General features: G+C 40.2%; 1 protein-coding gene and 1 long non-coding RNA gene across 2 annotated transcripts; both read right to left on the reverse strand.

Annotated features, from left to right (window-relative positions):
* Positions 1-2188: 2188 nt before the first annotated feature.
* On the reverse strand, positions 2189-4755 carry LOC128630070 (uncharacterized). Its single transcript, XR_008394310.1, has 3 exons — positions 3957-4755; positions 3729-3794; positions 2189-3642 (listed from the first exon to the last, which is right to left on the reverse strand). It is a non-coding gene; the product is annotated as an uncharacterized LOC128630070 (long non-coding RNA).
* A 983-nt stretch (positions 4756-5738) lies between these two features.
* LOC128629954 (E3 ubiquitin-protein ligase UBR2-like) lies at positions 5739-14480 on the reverse strand. The gene is made up of 4 exons (XM_053678513.1): positions 14087-14480; positions 13930-13999; positions 13664-13850; positions 5739-5981 (listed from the first exon to the last, which is right to left on the reverse strand). The coding sequence occupies exons 1-4, from the start codon at positions 14199-14201 to the stop codon at positions 5739-5741; spliced, it is 615 nt and encodes a 204-aa protein (XP_053534488.1). The 5' UTR covers positions 14202-14480.
* Positions 14481-17911: the final 3431 nt, after the last annotated feature.

Below are 17911 nucleotides of genomic sequence, written 5' to 3' on the forward strand. Positions count from 1 at the left end.
AACAAAAAGAAAGAAAAAACATCAAATGTGTGAGGTTTGGGTTTAGCACTTGAAAATACTAGCTAACTGATGTTATAGCTTTATTAATTAGAAGTACTAGAAGTTTTTTAGTTTGTTTGTTTGGGAAATGTATCCATGAAAAATTATTACCACAGGGTTTGTACAAGGTGCTTGAATTTGGCATTTGGAAATTTAAGTACTGGAAAACCTTGAAAATAGCCAATCTTTTTTTATGTTAAAAAAGTGGTTAAAAAGTGCTTGAATGATAAAACATCAATAAATAAAAATAACAATCACTTTAAAGGGTTTATTTTCAAAAGAACACGAATACAATCCTTTCACTCAAAATAAGACTCCCCGCTGCAGCCCCTCCTCCTCCTGCCGTTCACTCATTCATTTTAACAGGGACAGATTCGGTCCACTTATCAGACCCCTTTAGCAACTTTTTTTTTTTTTTTTTTAAATCATCTAGCGACATATCGAGCGACTTTTTGGACAAACCTTAGCTACTTTCCATAGAAGATAATGGCCAGTACTGCGCGGCGAGTGCGAGGTCCTGCTTTCAGAAACAGAAAAAATGTCCAGAATGTCTCTGAAACACTTCAGCCTATGATTAGCCATGGATTCCTGGGAGGACACTGTAGCAGTTTCTGAGGATTTCTTCTCATCACTCCACTGTAAAAACAAACAAACAAAACAAACAAACAAAAAAAAAACAAACCACTAAATGCTAGCTTCATCTTCTTTTAATTTGATTGTCAGTGCTCAACTCAAACCAACAGCAGAATTATTAATAATATCAGGAATGATTGTGTCTAAAATCAACCACTGATTATATCCCACTTGTTTGTTTCTAGATTGTATGATTTATTTAGCCAAATCTAAACTCACTTCTCCATTTGTGTAACTGGATACTCAGGATAATAAAATTTCACTCTCGTTTCCATCCAACCCCATTTTCTACATCTCCTATCATACAGGAACCTTGAGCCTATCCCAGAGATCATAGAGCACAGGACAGGGTACCAGTCTATCGCAAGGCACACTCACATACACATTCACACACCCATTCATACACTACAGACACTTTGGACATGCCAATCAGCCTACCATGCATGTCTTTGGACAGGGGGAGCAGCACAGGGAGAACACGCAAACTACGCACACACAGGGTTGTGGTGGGAATCAAACCCCCAACCCTGGAGGTGGGAGGCAAACGTGCTTAGCACTAAGCCACCGTGCGCCCCACTCTGGTCTCTTTAATAAAAATGTGACACACAGAATAGCACAATGTGCTATCAAATAAATAGTGGGTGACTGTTTTCTTTATAGTGTATATGCACTGTAAATGACTTCATATTTAAAAACATAAATGTAACCGACATGCTGCTTTATTAAATCATAGCAACTTGAGCACCTGCCTAGCCCTACTCTGAATATGAGGAACTTTCCTACACAACTATTGACATAACTAATGGTCTGCACTTATATAGTGCTTTTTAACCTGAGCAGTGTTTCCCATTCACCCATTCTCACACCAATGGTAGCAGAGCTGCCATGCAAGGTGCTACCTTGACATCAGGAGCAACTTGGGGTTCAGTGTCTTGCCCAAGGACACTTCGAGTCATGTGGGCCAGGAATCGAACCTCCAACCCTACGATTAGACAACCTGCTCTACCACCTGAGCACAGCCACCAACTAGATAACTAGATGTTTAAGTCAGCTTATCCCATTCCTTCATTTTCTTGTTACATATAGATTAAGTCTCTTAAGTGTTTCCTACATGTATATATATTTTTAATTTGCATATGTCTACCAATATGTAAGCCAATGCATATGTTTTACACTACTAATACAAAATGTCCCAGTGAGGCCTTCTACACCCATCAAAATATTGCCATCTCACTGTTTGACAGAATAAAATATAGCAATGATGCTTTAGAATTAGATAAATTAAGTTACTGCAAAATATTAATTGAACTATTCATTTAGAATTCAAAAAGTACATTAATGACTTTTGTAATGACTACTGTGTAGCCCATGTAGCGCACTAACCCTAATGTGCATGACCGCATGTACTATGTTGCAATAATAATAATAATAATAATAATAATAAAATTTATTATTATTATCACCAAATAATCACTTCACTGGACAGGAGTGTGATGTAACGACACAGGACAGTTAGCAGGAAGTAAGCGCAGGAGCGCCGTCTTTATTGATAAACAAACTAACAGAACACAAGAAACGCGGTCTATGCTGAACAGGACTAGCTGGATCAACCATGGAACTACAGTCTAGGCATTACTCGAAAACAGAACATGGAACTGAGACCGCTAGCATGCTACACGCATTCTAACACAGTGCTAAAGCTATACTCCTTAAACACTACTAACGTTACAAACTATAACACTGCGCGAAGTGCGCAGCCACACGAGGGGTTTAAATAACCAACATAATTATCTAAAGCATAGACACCTGGAGAAATAAAGACACACCCTCGAACATAAGCCAATACCTGGACAGGAAGTAAATCAAAACAAACGAGCCGCGCGTGTCCATATGTCAGGGTCTCGTGCACGCGCGCTCTGCAGCAGTCTTTGCGCTTCGACGCCGCAGCGCCATCCACCGGCGGAAGCGTAACAGATGTAAAAACAGACTTAAAAACATTGAGTCATTTAACACAGGTCAACTGTTTTCTATTATACAAGCAGCGTGTGTGTGTTCTGTTTCATTTTCTTTTCAGGGATAAACATACTGGAGGATTTTTTGTTGATCTGGCACAAAATTAAATGGACCTAAGTTACATTAAAAAGGGGGAAACTATGGGTACCAAGGTTATAAGTTATAAACTAGGGAACACTGAGAGAGAGAGAGAGAGAGAGAGAGAGAGAGAGAGAGAGAGAGAGAGAGAATCGGCATGTGGTCTGCGCCTCTGTAGCACCGCTGTTCTACAGTAAGTGCTGAGGGGGAGACCTGAATATCGGGCTGCCAGATCGCTTCATTTCAACTATAACTATTAACTGGATGGGGTGGGGTTAATATTTGACTAGTGCATAAATTACACCTAATACGTCTAGGTCACTAGTTACTATTAGCTATAATTTAATCAAAAAAGAGAACCTAGTATGTTTATTAGAAACCAACCAAAATTACTCCAATAGTGAGACATGTAAAAGTCCCTGAAGTTACAAAGGAACCCAGGGTAACTTCTAAGCAAACAAAGGCCTCTCTCACATTGGCTAATGTTAATGTTCATGAGTTCACCATCAGGAGAACACTGAACAACAATGGAGTGAATTACAGTGTTACAAGGAGAAAGCCACTGCTCTCCAAAAAGAACATCGCGGTCCATCTGCAGTTTGCTAATGATTACGTGGAAAAGTCTTTTGGAAAAATGTTTTGTGTGGAAAAATATAAGCTTTTGGTTTAAATAAGAAGTGTTATGTTTGGAGAAAGCAAACACTACATTCCAGCATAAGAACCTTACTTATAAGAACCTTGAACCTTGAACAGTAAACAAACGAACACAATACGTAAGAAGACATCTTAAACCGCTTTTTAAACATAGCATCTCATTATTACAGATCTTACCCAGCACGGGGTTTTCAAACCTGACTCGCGGGACTTCTGTGTTCGACCCTTTGTGAAAAAAAGAAGTAAAAGCATTAAACACATACACATCATACATAGGATCGAACAATTATAAAGAATAACAACGCACGTACCGCTTGCCTTGTTCAGAAACCTGATTTCGTCTACGATGTCCGGGATAGACACAATGTCAGCATCACCTGTAGCGTTAGATACCTGTTTTATTCACCACAATAAACCCATAAATTCGTTTATAAATAAAAACATTCTTAACTATGTGTAATAATAATAATAATAATAATAATAATAATAATAATAATAATAACAATAATAATAATAATAATAATAATAAAAACACTTACTGTTGCGACAGACAGCCATCTCCTCTTTGAAGTATTCTCAAAAATAATATATAAAGCTTTAAAGGTGAGTTAAAACGAGAATCGACGATTCGCCTAAAATTACACAGCGCTCTGATACACAGCCGCGATCTTAGAGACTTCTGCGTAACTGGCCGTACTTTTAAACATAAAGGATACCTATTGTAGGGTGTGTCGTAAAGCAATTAACACCCCCGCAGACACTCATTATCATAAACAATCTGTAGGATCACACCACGATCCCCTAGTCATAAAAAACTCTTTGGTCAGGAAGAAACAAAGAGCCATAAATTAAGCACTCCTAGAGAAACGCAGGCCTGACACGGACGAGGCCATAAATTAGCCCTCTAGTTCTACCGCCGTGATTGACATTTTGACAGAACGTACTGGCTACGTTGAAAACATGTGAATGGGTGTGTTTAGAGAGACAGAGAGAGAGGCGTGTCTGAAAACGCGTATGTGTGGGCGGGGTTTAGCGAGAGTGAGGCGTCTCCGTTTAACTTCATTACTGCTTAACACAGCGACTGGAAGACATCTCTGGAAAAAACTTCTCTCCTAGTTTAAACATTACGGAGATTCTTTTAGCCAGCACTTTAACATTTTTACCTCGTAAGGATCTTTGTTTAGAAGTCGTGTAATACGCGCTATTCTTTTTAAACATCTCTTTTAACCATTTTTACCTCCTAAAGTTTTTATGTGTTTTTTGGGAAACCTGGTAATACGGATTCTTTTTAAACATCTCTTTTGATCATTTTTTTACATCCTGAAGGTTTGTGTTTAGAATGTATGTAATACAAACGATTATTTTAAACAGATTCTATTTTAAACAGATTATTTTTTTTAAAAAAGACGCTTTAACTCCTAAACTTTTTATTCAAAGCTAAAACGGGATCCCTAAAAAACATAATCAACAATTGTTTTCATTTATTTCACAAAACAAATATTCTACTCATATATGTACACATTCAAACATCATGCTTTTCTAACAATGTGTTTACACAAACGAAATAACGCCACAAAGTAACACAAACACAGCCCCATATTAAAAACATTATTTCTTTTCAGACGTATTTCACCCCACCAAAAACCAAACTCATTAACATAAACACCTTTTGTCAGGAGGGGGACTATTCCCCCCAACACACACCTCTCCACAACACCCCCAGACACAAAGGAGCCAGATTGACCATCTGATAAACTCCATAGGGTTACCCCCCTCACCATCCCTATAGACCTGTCAGTCAGGGAAGCACAGAGGGTCATAAATTATCACACACAACACTTTGATTGACAGTTTGACAGAAAGTGTATGATATAACTACTAACATGGATTAGGAAAAAAGGACATAAAATAATGACAAAGACTAAAGGAAAAGGAGAGACAGAGAATGTGTGTGAGAGAGAGGATGAGAGGGAATGATAGAGAGAGAGATATGAACGAGAATTAAATAGAAAGAATGAAAAGCAGAAATCAGGAGGGGAAAAAAAGCAAAAAATATGAGAGACAAAGTACACAAGGGACTGACAGAAAAAGTTTAAAAACGAAAAAGGAGAGGAAAGAAATGTAAAAAATAAAGAAAGAGCAAAAAGGGAACAATAAAAATGATAAATATGAAAGAATCGTGGTAGAGGAATAAAAAGGTAGGACACAATTGGTAAAGAGCAGGAGAAACCGTGCAAAAAGAGAGGAAGACAGATAAATTAAAAAGGAAAGAGAGGAAGGAGAAAAGAGTGAGAGGGGGATGAAAGAAATGAAGAAAGAGATTAACATGTCACCTTGAAGTCAGTTTTGTCGGCGATGTGATTTAACATCCCCTGTGTGAGTGGTGGCCTGATGACCACGGCAACAGGACCCTGGCTCGGGCTCACCGGCTGGGCGGAGTCAGCCATGTCCACCCGTTCTGCTGTCGCCATGGCGACAGACTGAGTCAGACCCACCAGATCCATGAGGAGGGGGACGGAGAGGATGTTGAAGTCCAGCTCAGAGAAACAGGAGTTCATCAGAGACTCGAGCCACCGAGAAGGCGGAGTCACACCGCCGCATCACCATCACCACACACACACACACACACACACACACACACACACACACACACACACACACACACACACACACACCATTAATAATCATATTAACTATTATTATTGTTGATCTTGATATTCATTTAGAAGTAATCATACACCGTAATTAGTAATAATAAACAGCAAATAATAAATAAATCAGTAATATTACATTAAAAAAAGTAAATCCAGAATAACCATTAGAAAACTTTCAAATAAACAATAATATGCAAATCTGAGAGTATGTTCCGTTTAATATGTGCTGGTTAAATAAAATCATTTTGGTTTGTGACCTTTCTGCTCATCTCTGGAGGGAGATTTGAGGTTTCCCTCGGCGATGTACACGGGGAAACGAACACTCCAGGAAGAGCTGACACGCAGCTGTGAACGCAGCCCCGCAACCGCGTGACCCGGGGCGATGTAGAGCTCCACCAGTCTGCACAGGAAGTGCTTGAGGCAGTGTTTATAATTCATACTGTTTACTGGAATTCATACTGTTTACTGGAAATTTTACATAACACCCCAACCAACAACCGCAACAAAACAATCACAGCCAAAACCAAAATAAAGGGGGAAACAAAAAACAATAACAACCAGGAAAAAAAAAATGAAGATGATTAGTATTTACCATCTACCTCTCCTCAAAACACCTCCAGGGTGTGTACATCATTGAAGTAGGTAATAAATTGTTGCCATTTTCCCAACAATGAGTCACCCCTGCCTCTGATGTTGTACTTGATTTTTTCAAGTTTTAAAAAGAAGATTAAGTCTTTAAGCCAGATTGATATAGAGGGGGGTTGTGGAGAGGTCCAAGACAACAATATTCTGTGCCGAGCAAGTAACGATGCAAAAGCCACAACACTAGCTTGTTTATGGTTCAGAGGCTGACGCTGAGATGGAACCCAAAAGATGGCAATTAAAGGACAGACATCCAATCTGATTTTAAGAACGTCGGACATAATTTCGAAGAAAGAGTTCCAAAAGTTCTGCAGTTTGGGACAGAGTGCAAACATATGACTGCGGTTACAGGGTGAAAGTTTGTATTTTTCACACATGTCAGGAACATTGGGATATATTTTAGACAGTTTCCTCCTAGAGATTTAGGCTCTATGGACCACTTTAAACTGTATGAAACTAAGTCTAGCACAGGACGTGGTGGTACGTATATTATCTAATGCTCTGCCCCAGTAATCATCCTCAAGCTCCAGGCCCAATTCCTCTTCCCAAGCACTAATGGGTTTGATATTGTAAGAATCATCCTGTGACCAGATTGTTACATATATCCGTGAAATAATGCCACCCTTATGAGGATTCAGTTTGAACACCTCTTCCCATGCAGACTTTGTAGGTAAGGAGGGAAAACCAGCGAATAGGGAGGAGACACAATGCCTAACTTGAAAGAAACGGAATAGGTGAGACGGAGGCAGGCTGAATAACGAGGATAATTCAGAAAATTTCACAAACACATTATTAATGAAAAGATCCTCAAAGCATTTCAGACCCTTCTTTTCCCACAAAGAGAATGTGGAATCTATAAAGGGGGAGGGGTGGTTATTAGACATTTATTAGATAGATTTAAAATGATAGGTTATTAGATAGATTTAAAATGATGGTGAAACTGATAGAAAATTTTTAGAGAGGTACGTACTATTGGATTATCTGTGTAGTGTGAAAGGGGTATAGGAAGGGAGGAGAACACCATAGCTGGAAGGGGACTTTGAAACACAAGACTTCGCTTCTAAGTGGCACCATGGAAGAGAGGGGGCCTGCACCCAGAGCACCAGTTTCTAAATATTAGCCGCCCAATAATAATACATGAAATTGGGAAAGGAGAGGCCACCACTTAGTTGACTCCTCTGAAGTGAAAATTTGGAAACTCTGGGAGTTTTTCCTGCCCATATAAAAAGAGGAGATTAATTGGTCTACATTCTTGAAGTAAAGATTTGGGTAAAAACAAAGGTATGGACTGGAAAAGGTAGAGGAATGTTGGAAGAATGTTCATTTTTACTGAGTTTATTCTACCAATAGGAGATAATGGTATAGCTGCCCATCTTTGAAAGGCTGACTTTCAAAAGATGGGTGTAAAATTCGCCACCATTAATGCAGAATAAGAACGGGTGACATTAACTCCGAGATATTTGAATTTTGAATCCTCCAAATGAAAAGGTATTTCAGTCCGTTTTATTTTTTTGGTCAGACTGGTTTATGGGGAAGCATTCACACTTTTGTAGGTTCAGTTTATTCCCTGAAAATTTCCCAAAGTCATTTAATACACGTATTATCTCTGGAATAGTTGCAATTGGATCTGTAACAAAGTAGTAAGTCGTCAGCATATAGGGCTAGTTTATGTTCAATTCCCTTGCGGATTATACCCTGAAATACAGGAAGAGTTCTAAGCGCTCTCGAGAGAGAGAGGCTCACCTGCTATGGCAAAAAGTAAGGGAGACAGAGGACATCCCTGGCGCATACCCCGTGACAGAGTAAAATAGTCAGATTTAGTATCGCTGGTATTTATGGAAGCTTGTGGTTCCACATATAATAAACGGATCCACGATATCAGTACATCCCCAAAGCTGAACCTCTTCAGCACCATAAATAGATTTTCCAATTCTATTCTATCAAACGCCTTTTCTGCGTCCAAAGAAATGACCACTTCAGAGGAGTTGCTGTTTTATTTTGAATATAAAATACTAAGTAGAGTACGAATATTAGAAAAGGAATGCCGTCCTTTTGTAAAATCCGGTTTGCTCCTCTGAAATAATGCTAGGGAGAACCCCCTCTAAACGAGAGGCCAAAAGTTTGGCTAAAATCTTGACGTCAACATTGAGGAGGCTGATAGGTCTGTATGAATTACATGATGTTGGGTCCTTCCCATCTTTAAGCAATAGAGTTATAGACACTTGTCTCAATGTTTGTGGCAGTGTACCTAGTTCTAAGGATTCCTCGAATACAGCCAGAAGTAATGGGGCCAATGCAACATGAAATTTCTTATAAAATTCGGAAGGAAACCTGTCCGGGCCAGGTGACTTCTTAGATTGCAGTGAATTGATTGAGTTAGTGATCTCATCTAAGGTGATGGGGTTGTCAAGCTCAGATGCCAATAGAGGGTCAACTCTGGGAAAATCAATATTTCTAAGAAAATGGTCCATGTTACCTGAATTGTCAGGAGCTCCAGCTGTGTATAAAGAGGAGTAAAAACTTTTAAAAGTTGAATTAATTTCTACAGGATCCGAGGTTAATGCACCACTGGACTGCATAATCTGAGTAATAGAGTGCAAAGCCGGTCGGTTATGTAGTTGGTGAGCCAAAAACCGACCGACCTCATCCCCATATTCATAATAATTGCCACACGTATGTAACAGCCTCTCCCCCTCACCTGTCGATAACAACTCGAACTCCGCCTGCAAATAAAGCCTTTGTTCATGCAGCTCAGGGGTCGGGTTGAGAGCATATTGGTCGTCAATAGCTCGAATGTTATCCGATATCTCTTTTCTTATCCTTGAGTTGCTTATTGGCATGAGCAGAATAAGAGCTTATCTGTCCCCTTAAGAAGGCCTTTAGAGTTTCCCAAAGTAAAGAGTAAGAGATTGCATTAGTTTGATTAGTAAGAAGAAAATCATCTCTTGAAGTAGAAATATACTTGCAAAATGCTGAAAAAGTAGAGAATTAAGCCTCCATGGTGGACGATGGCACGATGTGAAGGTAGAAGAGCGTGGACTGAAATAACAATTGGTAGATATTCAGAGTTTACAACCCGAGAAATTAGAGAGTTATTAATAAAAAAGTAATCAATGCGAGAAAACGATGAGAAAAAAAAAAAAGTATTTTCCTCACTGTGGGGTTAAAATACCTCCACGGATCAATGTAACCATTCTGAACCATAAACTCAGAGAACACCTTCACCATTGCAGAGGGAGCCTTTGCAACAGCGCTAGATTTGTTCAAAACCAGGTCAATAACACAGTTTAAATCCCCCCCAAATATCAAGAGATGTGTGTTCAAAGCAGGAATTTTTGATAACAAATTCTGAGCAAAAGGAGCGTTATCAAAATTTGGGGCATATACATTCACCCAAACTACTGGCGTTTGTGAAATTTTCCCTTCCACAATCACATATCTACCATTTACATCAGAAATAACTTTATCAGAAGAAAAGGGTAAGTCTTACTTATCAAAATAGAAACTCCCCTGGACCTGGAATCAAAATTGGAGTGGAACATATGCGATGTCCAGCGAGCTTGGAGTCTGTGTTGATCCCTGAGATGGTGATGAGTTTCCTGAAGAAATGCAACGTGAGGTTTTTGTAGTTTTAAATGTGTCAAAACCTTGGATCTTTTAATGGGACCATTCAGACCTTTTACATTCCAACTTGGAAATCTGATCGAGCTTCGCATACCTGATTGTCATTCCATTGACTGAAGACACCTGACTCTAATATCACCTTCAGATTAACTGCTAATCCTAGATGTTCACATACTTTTGCCACTCTCAGATATGTGATATTGGATCATTTTCCTTAATAAATAAATGACCAAGTACAATCTTTTTGTCTCATTTGTTTAACTGGGTTCTCTTTATCTACTTTTAGGACTTCTGTGAAAATCTGATGATGTTTTAGGTCATATTTCTGCAGATATAAATAAAAGTCTGTTTGCTGTACACATATTACCAGTATCCAGTGTTATTCAAAATAAAATCTTATCGCTTGATAGCGTGGAACCTCGTACACCAAACACAAATCTGCAACTAGATGCACAGCCTACACACATACAGTAGAGACAAACATTGATTATAAAATTATTATTATTATTATTATTATTATTATTATTATTATTATTATTACTACTACAGACTTCAAGAGAGATGATAGAGAAGCCCTTGCATTTAGTCTTTTTCCCTGAATCTGTACTAAAATATGATGGGAAGAAAATGAGGTGTCTCTACCTGAGGTTCGTTGCTGTGCTTTTTCCATAAGCCCTAATCATTCCCTCTTTAGGTCTACAGGGACCTTTCCAGACTGTAGGGAATGTTGAGGTCCACCAGGTGAGACGTACATGTAGCACTTCAGGTAGTACCTCTGACGGAAGAAATCACAGCATTTGCCAGGAGGGAAAATTTAAGACCAAACTGCAAAAACATTTTGGATAATATAAATACTGACACAGGCGTTTAGGCTATCTAACATTTAAAGGGTGTTTAAAGGAACATTCTGTGTTTCCTTTAAACACCCTTTAAATGTTAGATAGCCTAAACGCAACATCAACAGCAACATTTTCCATTTAGCGTATAGACTGGGCTAAATGGAAAATGTTGCTGCTTTAACAAATTTAAACCCTTATTAAGCTTGGTCAATTATTATTTTAAAAAATTAAGAAAATAATACATTTAAGAAATTGTCTAACATCATTTACAGAACATAAGACATTCCTCAGTTTCAAAACTCTTGGCATATACTTGACTATGTTAGAGATGCACTGATAGTCGGTATCGGCCGATAAAGGCTATTTTTCATGCTATGGGCTTTCGGCCAATAGTTTAAAAACATCCGATGATCAGGGCCGATTATATCCTGTCAATCAAAAGAGGGCGGGAAAACACATGGTCTTTGTGCTGTGTGTAAAGATGATGTCTCGTGTGGAATAATAAAACTGCAGTTTGTAATCTCTGTAAGCTCTGCACTGCTAAAAATTTACACTGGAAGTAAATTTTACGACGCAAAAGTTTTGCCGTGGGACTCGATCTCACTCTACACTTGTTGGGGAGATATTCCAGAAAGCTGAGGCCCATATCTCTTGAACAGCTTCTGTGAGGGAAGACCAGGTTTGGGGAATGATTATGTAACTCTCCTCTTGATCTGGCGGTAGGGTGTAAGATGCTTTTGGGTAGGTCCGACAGTAATGCTGCTTTCTCTCCAAGCTCTGTTTCTTCTTTTCCTCTCTCTCTTTCTCTGGTTTCTCGTTCCACGCCTCTTTATATGATTAACACATTTTAGATTGTACACCATAATTAAACAGCATACACACATCATTAAACAGCATACATGATCATTATTAAGTAAGCACTTGTACCATAAAATCATTCATTCAATCTTTCCTTGTGCCTTTGTAGTGACCCTAGGGAATAGTCATGATCATACAGGGAGGGAAATAATTATTTGACCCCCTCTCAATCAGAAAGATTTCTGGCTCCCTTTAAGAGTGTACTCCTAATCTCAGCTCGTTACCTGTATAAAAGACACCTGTCCACAGAAGCAATCAATCAATCAGATTCCAAACTCTCCACCATGGCCAAGACCAAAGAGCTCTCCAAGGATGTCAGGGACAAGACTGTAGACCTACACAAGTCTGGAATGGGCTACAAGAACATTACCAAGCAGCTTGGTGAGAAGGGGACAACAGTTGGTGCGATTATTCGCAAATGGAAGAAACACAAAAGAACTGTCGATCTGCCTCGGCCTGGGGCTCCATGCAAGATCTCACCTCGTGGAGTTGCAATGATCATGAGAACAGTGAGGTATCAGCCCAGAATTACACGGGAGGATCTTGTCAATGATCTCAAGGCAGCTGGGACCATAGTCACCAAGAAAACAATTGGTAACACACTACACCATGAAGGACTGAAATCCTGCAGCGCGCGCAAGGTCCGCTGCTCAAGAAAGCACATATACATGCCCGTCTGAAGTTTGCCAGTGAACATCTGAATGATTCAGAGGACAACTGGGTGAAAGTGTTGTGGTCAGATGAGACCAAAATGGAGCTCTTTGGCATCAACTCAACTCGCCGTGTTTGGAGGAGGAGGAATGCTGCCTATGACCCCTGGAACACCATCCCCACCGTCAAACATGGAGGTGGAAACATTATGCTTTGGGGGTGTTTTTCTGCTAAGGGGACAGGACAACTTCACCGCATCAAAGGAACGATGGACGGGGCCATGTACCGTCAAATTTTGGGTGAGAACCTCCTTCCCTCAGCCAGGGCATTGAAAATGGGTCGTGGATGGGTATTCCAGCATGACAATGACCCAAAACACACGGCCAAGGCAACAAAGGAGTGGCTCAAGAAGAAGCACATTAAGGTCCTGGAGTGGCCTAGCCAGTCTCCAGACCTAAATCCCATAGAAAATCTGTGGAGGGAGCTGAAGGTTCGAGTTGCCAAACGTCAGCCTCGAAACCTTAATGATTTGGAGAAGATCTGCAAAGAGGAGTGGGACAAAATCCCTCCTGAGATGTGTGCAAACCTGGTGGCCAACTACAAGAAACGTCTGACCTCTGTGATTGCCAACAAGGGTTTTGCCACCAAGTACTAAGTCATGTTTTGCAGAGGGGTCAAATACTTATTTCCCTCATTAAAATGCAAATCAATTTATAAAATTTTTGACATGCGTTTTTCTGGATTTTCTTGTTGTTATTCTGTCTCTCACTGTTCAAATAAATCTACCATTAAAGTTATAGACGGATCATTTCTTTGTCAGTGGGCAAACGTACAAAATTAGCAGGGGATCAAATACTTTTTTCCCTCACTGTACAAGCACAGAAAAACAACAAATGCATATCATAATGTTCTTTACCAAAAAGCAAAACATTTTTACTAACTACCCCTTAACACACGTGAATATTGTAAATCTTATACATGAATTCTTAGTCCGTAAGAAATGGGTGCAGACTGACCTATAGACTGGATGGTGTAAGAACAGCTGCCCCAGCACATGATAGGCACACGGGGGTCCTGCTCATTAGGGTGCACCTTAAGGCCAACTTTATAAGTGGCGGTCCCAAATGTCATCAGCATCTCCCTTATGGAGCTTGAATAAGGGGTGCTATCAAAACTCATCACAGATCAGTGTTAAAGACACACTCAGATACGCAGTTGTGAAAGGAAACCGTGGGTATGCTTACACTGGTGTGTGGTCCAGCCTGAAACTCTCAGGAGGAGGAGAGTCCTCCACAGTCTCTGTCTCACCAGCATCTAAAAGACAAACACCACAATATGACTGCATGTGCACACATACACACACAAATAAGGAGCACACGCACTATATATGATGAGACTCACTTGTTGGCTTGGCTCTCTTATGAGCAGAGTGCAAGGCTCTGATCTGCTGGCACGTTGTATTCAGCCAATGAGCCAGACCTGGCTGCTCACTATTGCTGTAACTACAAACATGCATGCATTTTACTATTTAACCAGAGAAAATGTCACCTCAATGGGACAACTGGCAAATTTACTGTAATAAACTGAGTCAGTGTGACTAAATATCTTGCAACAGCAGTGGATTAGCCATCTTACATAAGCAGAAATTCTATACTCTGATCTCAACATGGCAAGACATGCAATTCAGCTACAGATGATATCAATTCCCTTGCTATAAAATATATAAATAAATAAAACGAATAATGGAATGGGGTATGAACTGTTACAATGTCATTCTGTACCCTTCCATGGCATTTCATAGGCAAATTTGCATTGGTTACAGAGCCACTACAACTAACACTGTATTGGTAACAGTTTGCCCAACTCCTCACCTCTGCCAGCAGTGAGAGTGCATGATGTGGCCACAGCTGCCGGTATGGGTACCAAAGGACAGGTCAGGGTGCATGAAGAGGGGATCATAGCTCTCTGGAACACACATGTATCCTCCAGAAATAAGCACACTGGCTACTCAAACCTTTCCAATTACTTGACTTGCACACTGTAAACCATAACCTTACCTGGATTGTGAGGGGGTCTTTTGTGGTTCTTGGACATGACCGTAGAGCGTTGGACAAAGGCAGCGAGCACCATGGCGGTGCCATCAGGTAGGATCTCCTGCGCTTCGTGACACAGGATACACATCTCCATCTGCCTCCTCTCTCCTCCTCTGGCACGCCAACGACGAGGTCCCACACACACCAGAGCACCGTCACCTGAACTGGGGCTGTACCAAGCAGAGACGGATGGTTACAAGTACACTATAACCTTAATTTTATGTTAAGGTCCCTCTGAATTTGTTAAAATAATCAATGTTGAATAAATGGGTTCATCTTTTTTTACTCACCAGGAAATTGCTAAAAATGGCCTAGGATCCTCTCTACTCATTTACCCCAACAGAAAATGCTCTAAATGAATATGCAAGATAAAGAGTTTAAGGATGGGAATTTACTTATGTTATGTGAAGACCACCATTATATGCAAGAACTTTTAGGACAAAGAACAGACAACTGCTCAGCAAAGTTAAGGAAGTGTTGATGCATGCATTTACTGACATAAATGTACTGACTGGATATTGAGAATACAATACAAGTTGAATTATTAAGAACGCTGCGTCACTACGAGCATGCTTAGGTACCTATGCTCTGCTGATGTAGAGGCTGAGGCGTCCAGATCCTCTGAATCCTGCGTGAGCAGATCTATGTACTTATTGATAAAATGACTCTGGCTCTGTAATGTTTGAGCCATGGTCTTTTTCCAGCACAGTTCAGCTTTCCTTTTTCTCTATGCTTTGTCTTTGTCCCACACAGTCTGCAACACACACACACACACACACACACACACACACACACACACACACACACACACACACACACACACACACGTAGATTTAAGCTCTTCAGCACTTTAAAGGGTAATGGTTAATATGTCAGTGGAATAGAAAGTTGCTCAAAGTGTGACCTCCTTGTGACAGTGCCCTGTTCCTTCACAGGGAGGTGCAGCAGCTGTGCACTCACGCATCGTTTTAATGCTAACCACCATCTGTGTAGAAAAAGACACATAATTTAGGAAAATACTTTTACAAGAAAACGATACAGCAGTGCAGTTAGAACTACATGCACACACAATCAAAGTCTTGCAAAACTAAGCATATGTTCAATAGAACACACTTGTGCACTAAAAAGTATATACACACACACACCATACCATTAAATACTGAAGATGCATTACAATTTTACTAACATTTAATTTGCCTGTTTCTCTTCAAAGTACATACTGCAATACATCATTAGCCTTGGCCTACACCATGGCCTTTATATGTACATGTTCTGCCTGGTGCAGGTGTCCTGACAGTTTTCACTATATGGAAAATAAAATGCACACATCACAGTGCATTGAAATTCAGTTTGTGTAGTAAGCATTCCTTACATGTCATTTAAATATTCATGTTGACATACAGCTTTTAAGTAATACGCACAATAAGCCACATCAAAACACCCCTAGGGCCACCTACAGATGATCAGCAGCAAAACCGCTTTGGGACAGTGAAGCATTTGTGCTTCACCGTGGTGAGAGGTGCTGCTTTGCCTACCAGCCACGCCACCTTGAGCAGTGTTTGAAATCCACTGCTTGGAATTCAAACAGGTCTTGATGATGCAGCACTGCTTTAAACTTCATGGTAAAAACGCTCATCTTTTGTATGTTGCGCCTACCTTCAGTGAGCGAATTGTAAAACATGCTAGGCTGCCACCTGGTGGACATATTAGGTGCTGCATAGAGAGAGTAAGGCAAATTGCAAACATAATCAAGATGTAATTTTACTTTAAGGATCCAGTGAATCATGTCTTTGTGCACTTCCAAGTGAGGCGCATGCTGCAAGGTCTCTAACAGAGCCAGGATGCTTGGAGTGTTGCCGGGGGCTTCACCGGGACCTGTGATACAAGAACCACAGATCTAACTACAGGCTTGAGACTTTCTATTGTGTGAGATGATGTACAAAACTTACGGGAGATTTTCAGGGTGAAGTTGAAAGTAACTTCATCGTCATCCCCAATGTTCTCTAGCTGTTGCTGCTCCTCCAGCAGAGCCATGCCTAACAAGTGCAGCACCTGTAGCAACACACACATACAGAATTGTGAACACTACTCAGTCATTAAAAAGTGATGCTCATGAACACAGCATAGCAAGTGGAATTTTGTTGAATTTACTACACTATCATGTCATTTTAACAAAACATCAAAACATTTACCCTCTGCAGCATGGACTCAGACCAGTGTCCTCCACTGGGCTCCATAGCCCACTGCAGCACAGCTCCCAGCATGCCAAGCGGCACGTCACACTGCAGAATGTTTCCCAAGCTGGCAAACAGTGGGCAGAATGGAGGCAGGGCTACGACACACAGACACTCACACTTCAGCAATCTGCAGTCAACTGACCAATCATTTTCAGATATGACTACAATCACTGAAGAAATAGCTTACCTGGGTCCTCTCCATTCTGTCTCTTAAGCTTTCACTGAACTTCCTCTGCCTGTATCCAAAATAAACTACATAAAAATTTTGAAAAACCATTAGTGCTCATGTGACTAAAGAGAATTACTAAATCTGCCAAAAGCAGCACATCACCTTAAGGACATCCTCAGCACTAACAGCCGAATCAAAATGCAAATGGATAAGTGCATATATTGAGCTTCCAAAGAGCATTTCCTGATTAGACCACTAGGCACTCAAACTGGTATTTTGTCATTTATGTGCTTTTCTTTATCAATCACACAATCTGACAGAGGCTCTACACTTAAGAGAAGGAACTAAAGAATGAAGTAACACGTGAGTTGCAGACAGTTTTAGTTACTGCATAGCAGGAGCTCAGGTACATGCTTTAAGTAGTGAATTATTATTTACAAAAACTGTTTTCAGAATTGTAATGCTGTTCTCTCCAGGGAAGGGGTCACAATGTTAACTGATGTCTGCCCCAGAGACAATAACAGCACTGAGACTCTTCCCGTAATGTCTAACCTGAAATCTTCCTGTAATGCTGCAGACCGAGGGGTCCTGGTCCATGCCACCATGGAGGACATTTGAAGCTCATTGTAAAACACTGATTTTGAGTCTTGAACCATTTGTGTGTTCATTTGGAAGTATGCTTGGCTCTTTATCTTGTTGAAAGCCAAGTCTGAACCTCCTGGCAAAG

The sequence above is a fragment of the Ictalurus punctatus genome, unplaced genomic scaffold (genome assembly GCF_001660625.3).
Source record: "Ictalurus punctatus breed USDA103 unplaced genomic scaffold, Coco_2.0 Super-Scaffold_100046, whole genome shotgun sequence".
NCBI classification, from domain to species: Eukaryota; Metazoa; Chordata; class Actinopteri; order Siluriformes; family Ictaluridae; genus Ictalurus; species Ictalurus punctatus.

What these genes read in the sequence shown, in the direction of transcription:
- LOC128629954 (XM_053678513.1), bottom strand. Translation starts at nt 14,201, where the DNA reads ATGCATGTTTGTAGTTACAGCAATAGTGAGCAGCCAGGTCTGGCTCAT. An exon ending in AGGCTGGACCACACACCAGT is followed by an intron (nt 13,851 to 13,929) that starts GTAAGCATACCC and finishes GAGTTTTGATAG; the next exon opens with CACCCCTTATTCAAGCTCCA. An exon ending in CTTACGGACTAAGAATTCAT is followed by an intron (nt 5,982 to 13,663) that starts GTATAAGATTTA and finishes CGGTGGCTCGAG; the next exon opens with TCTCTGATGAACTCCTGTTT.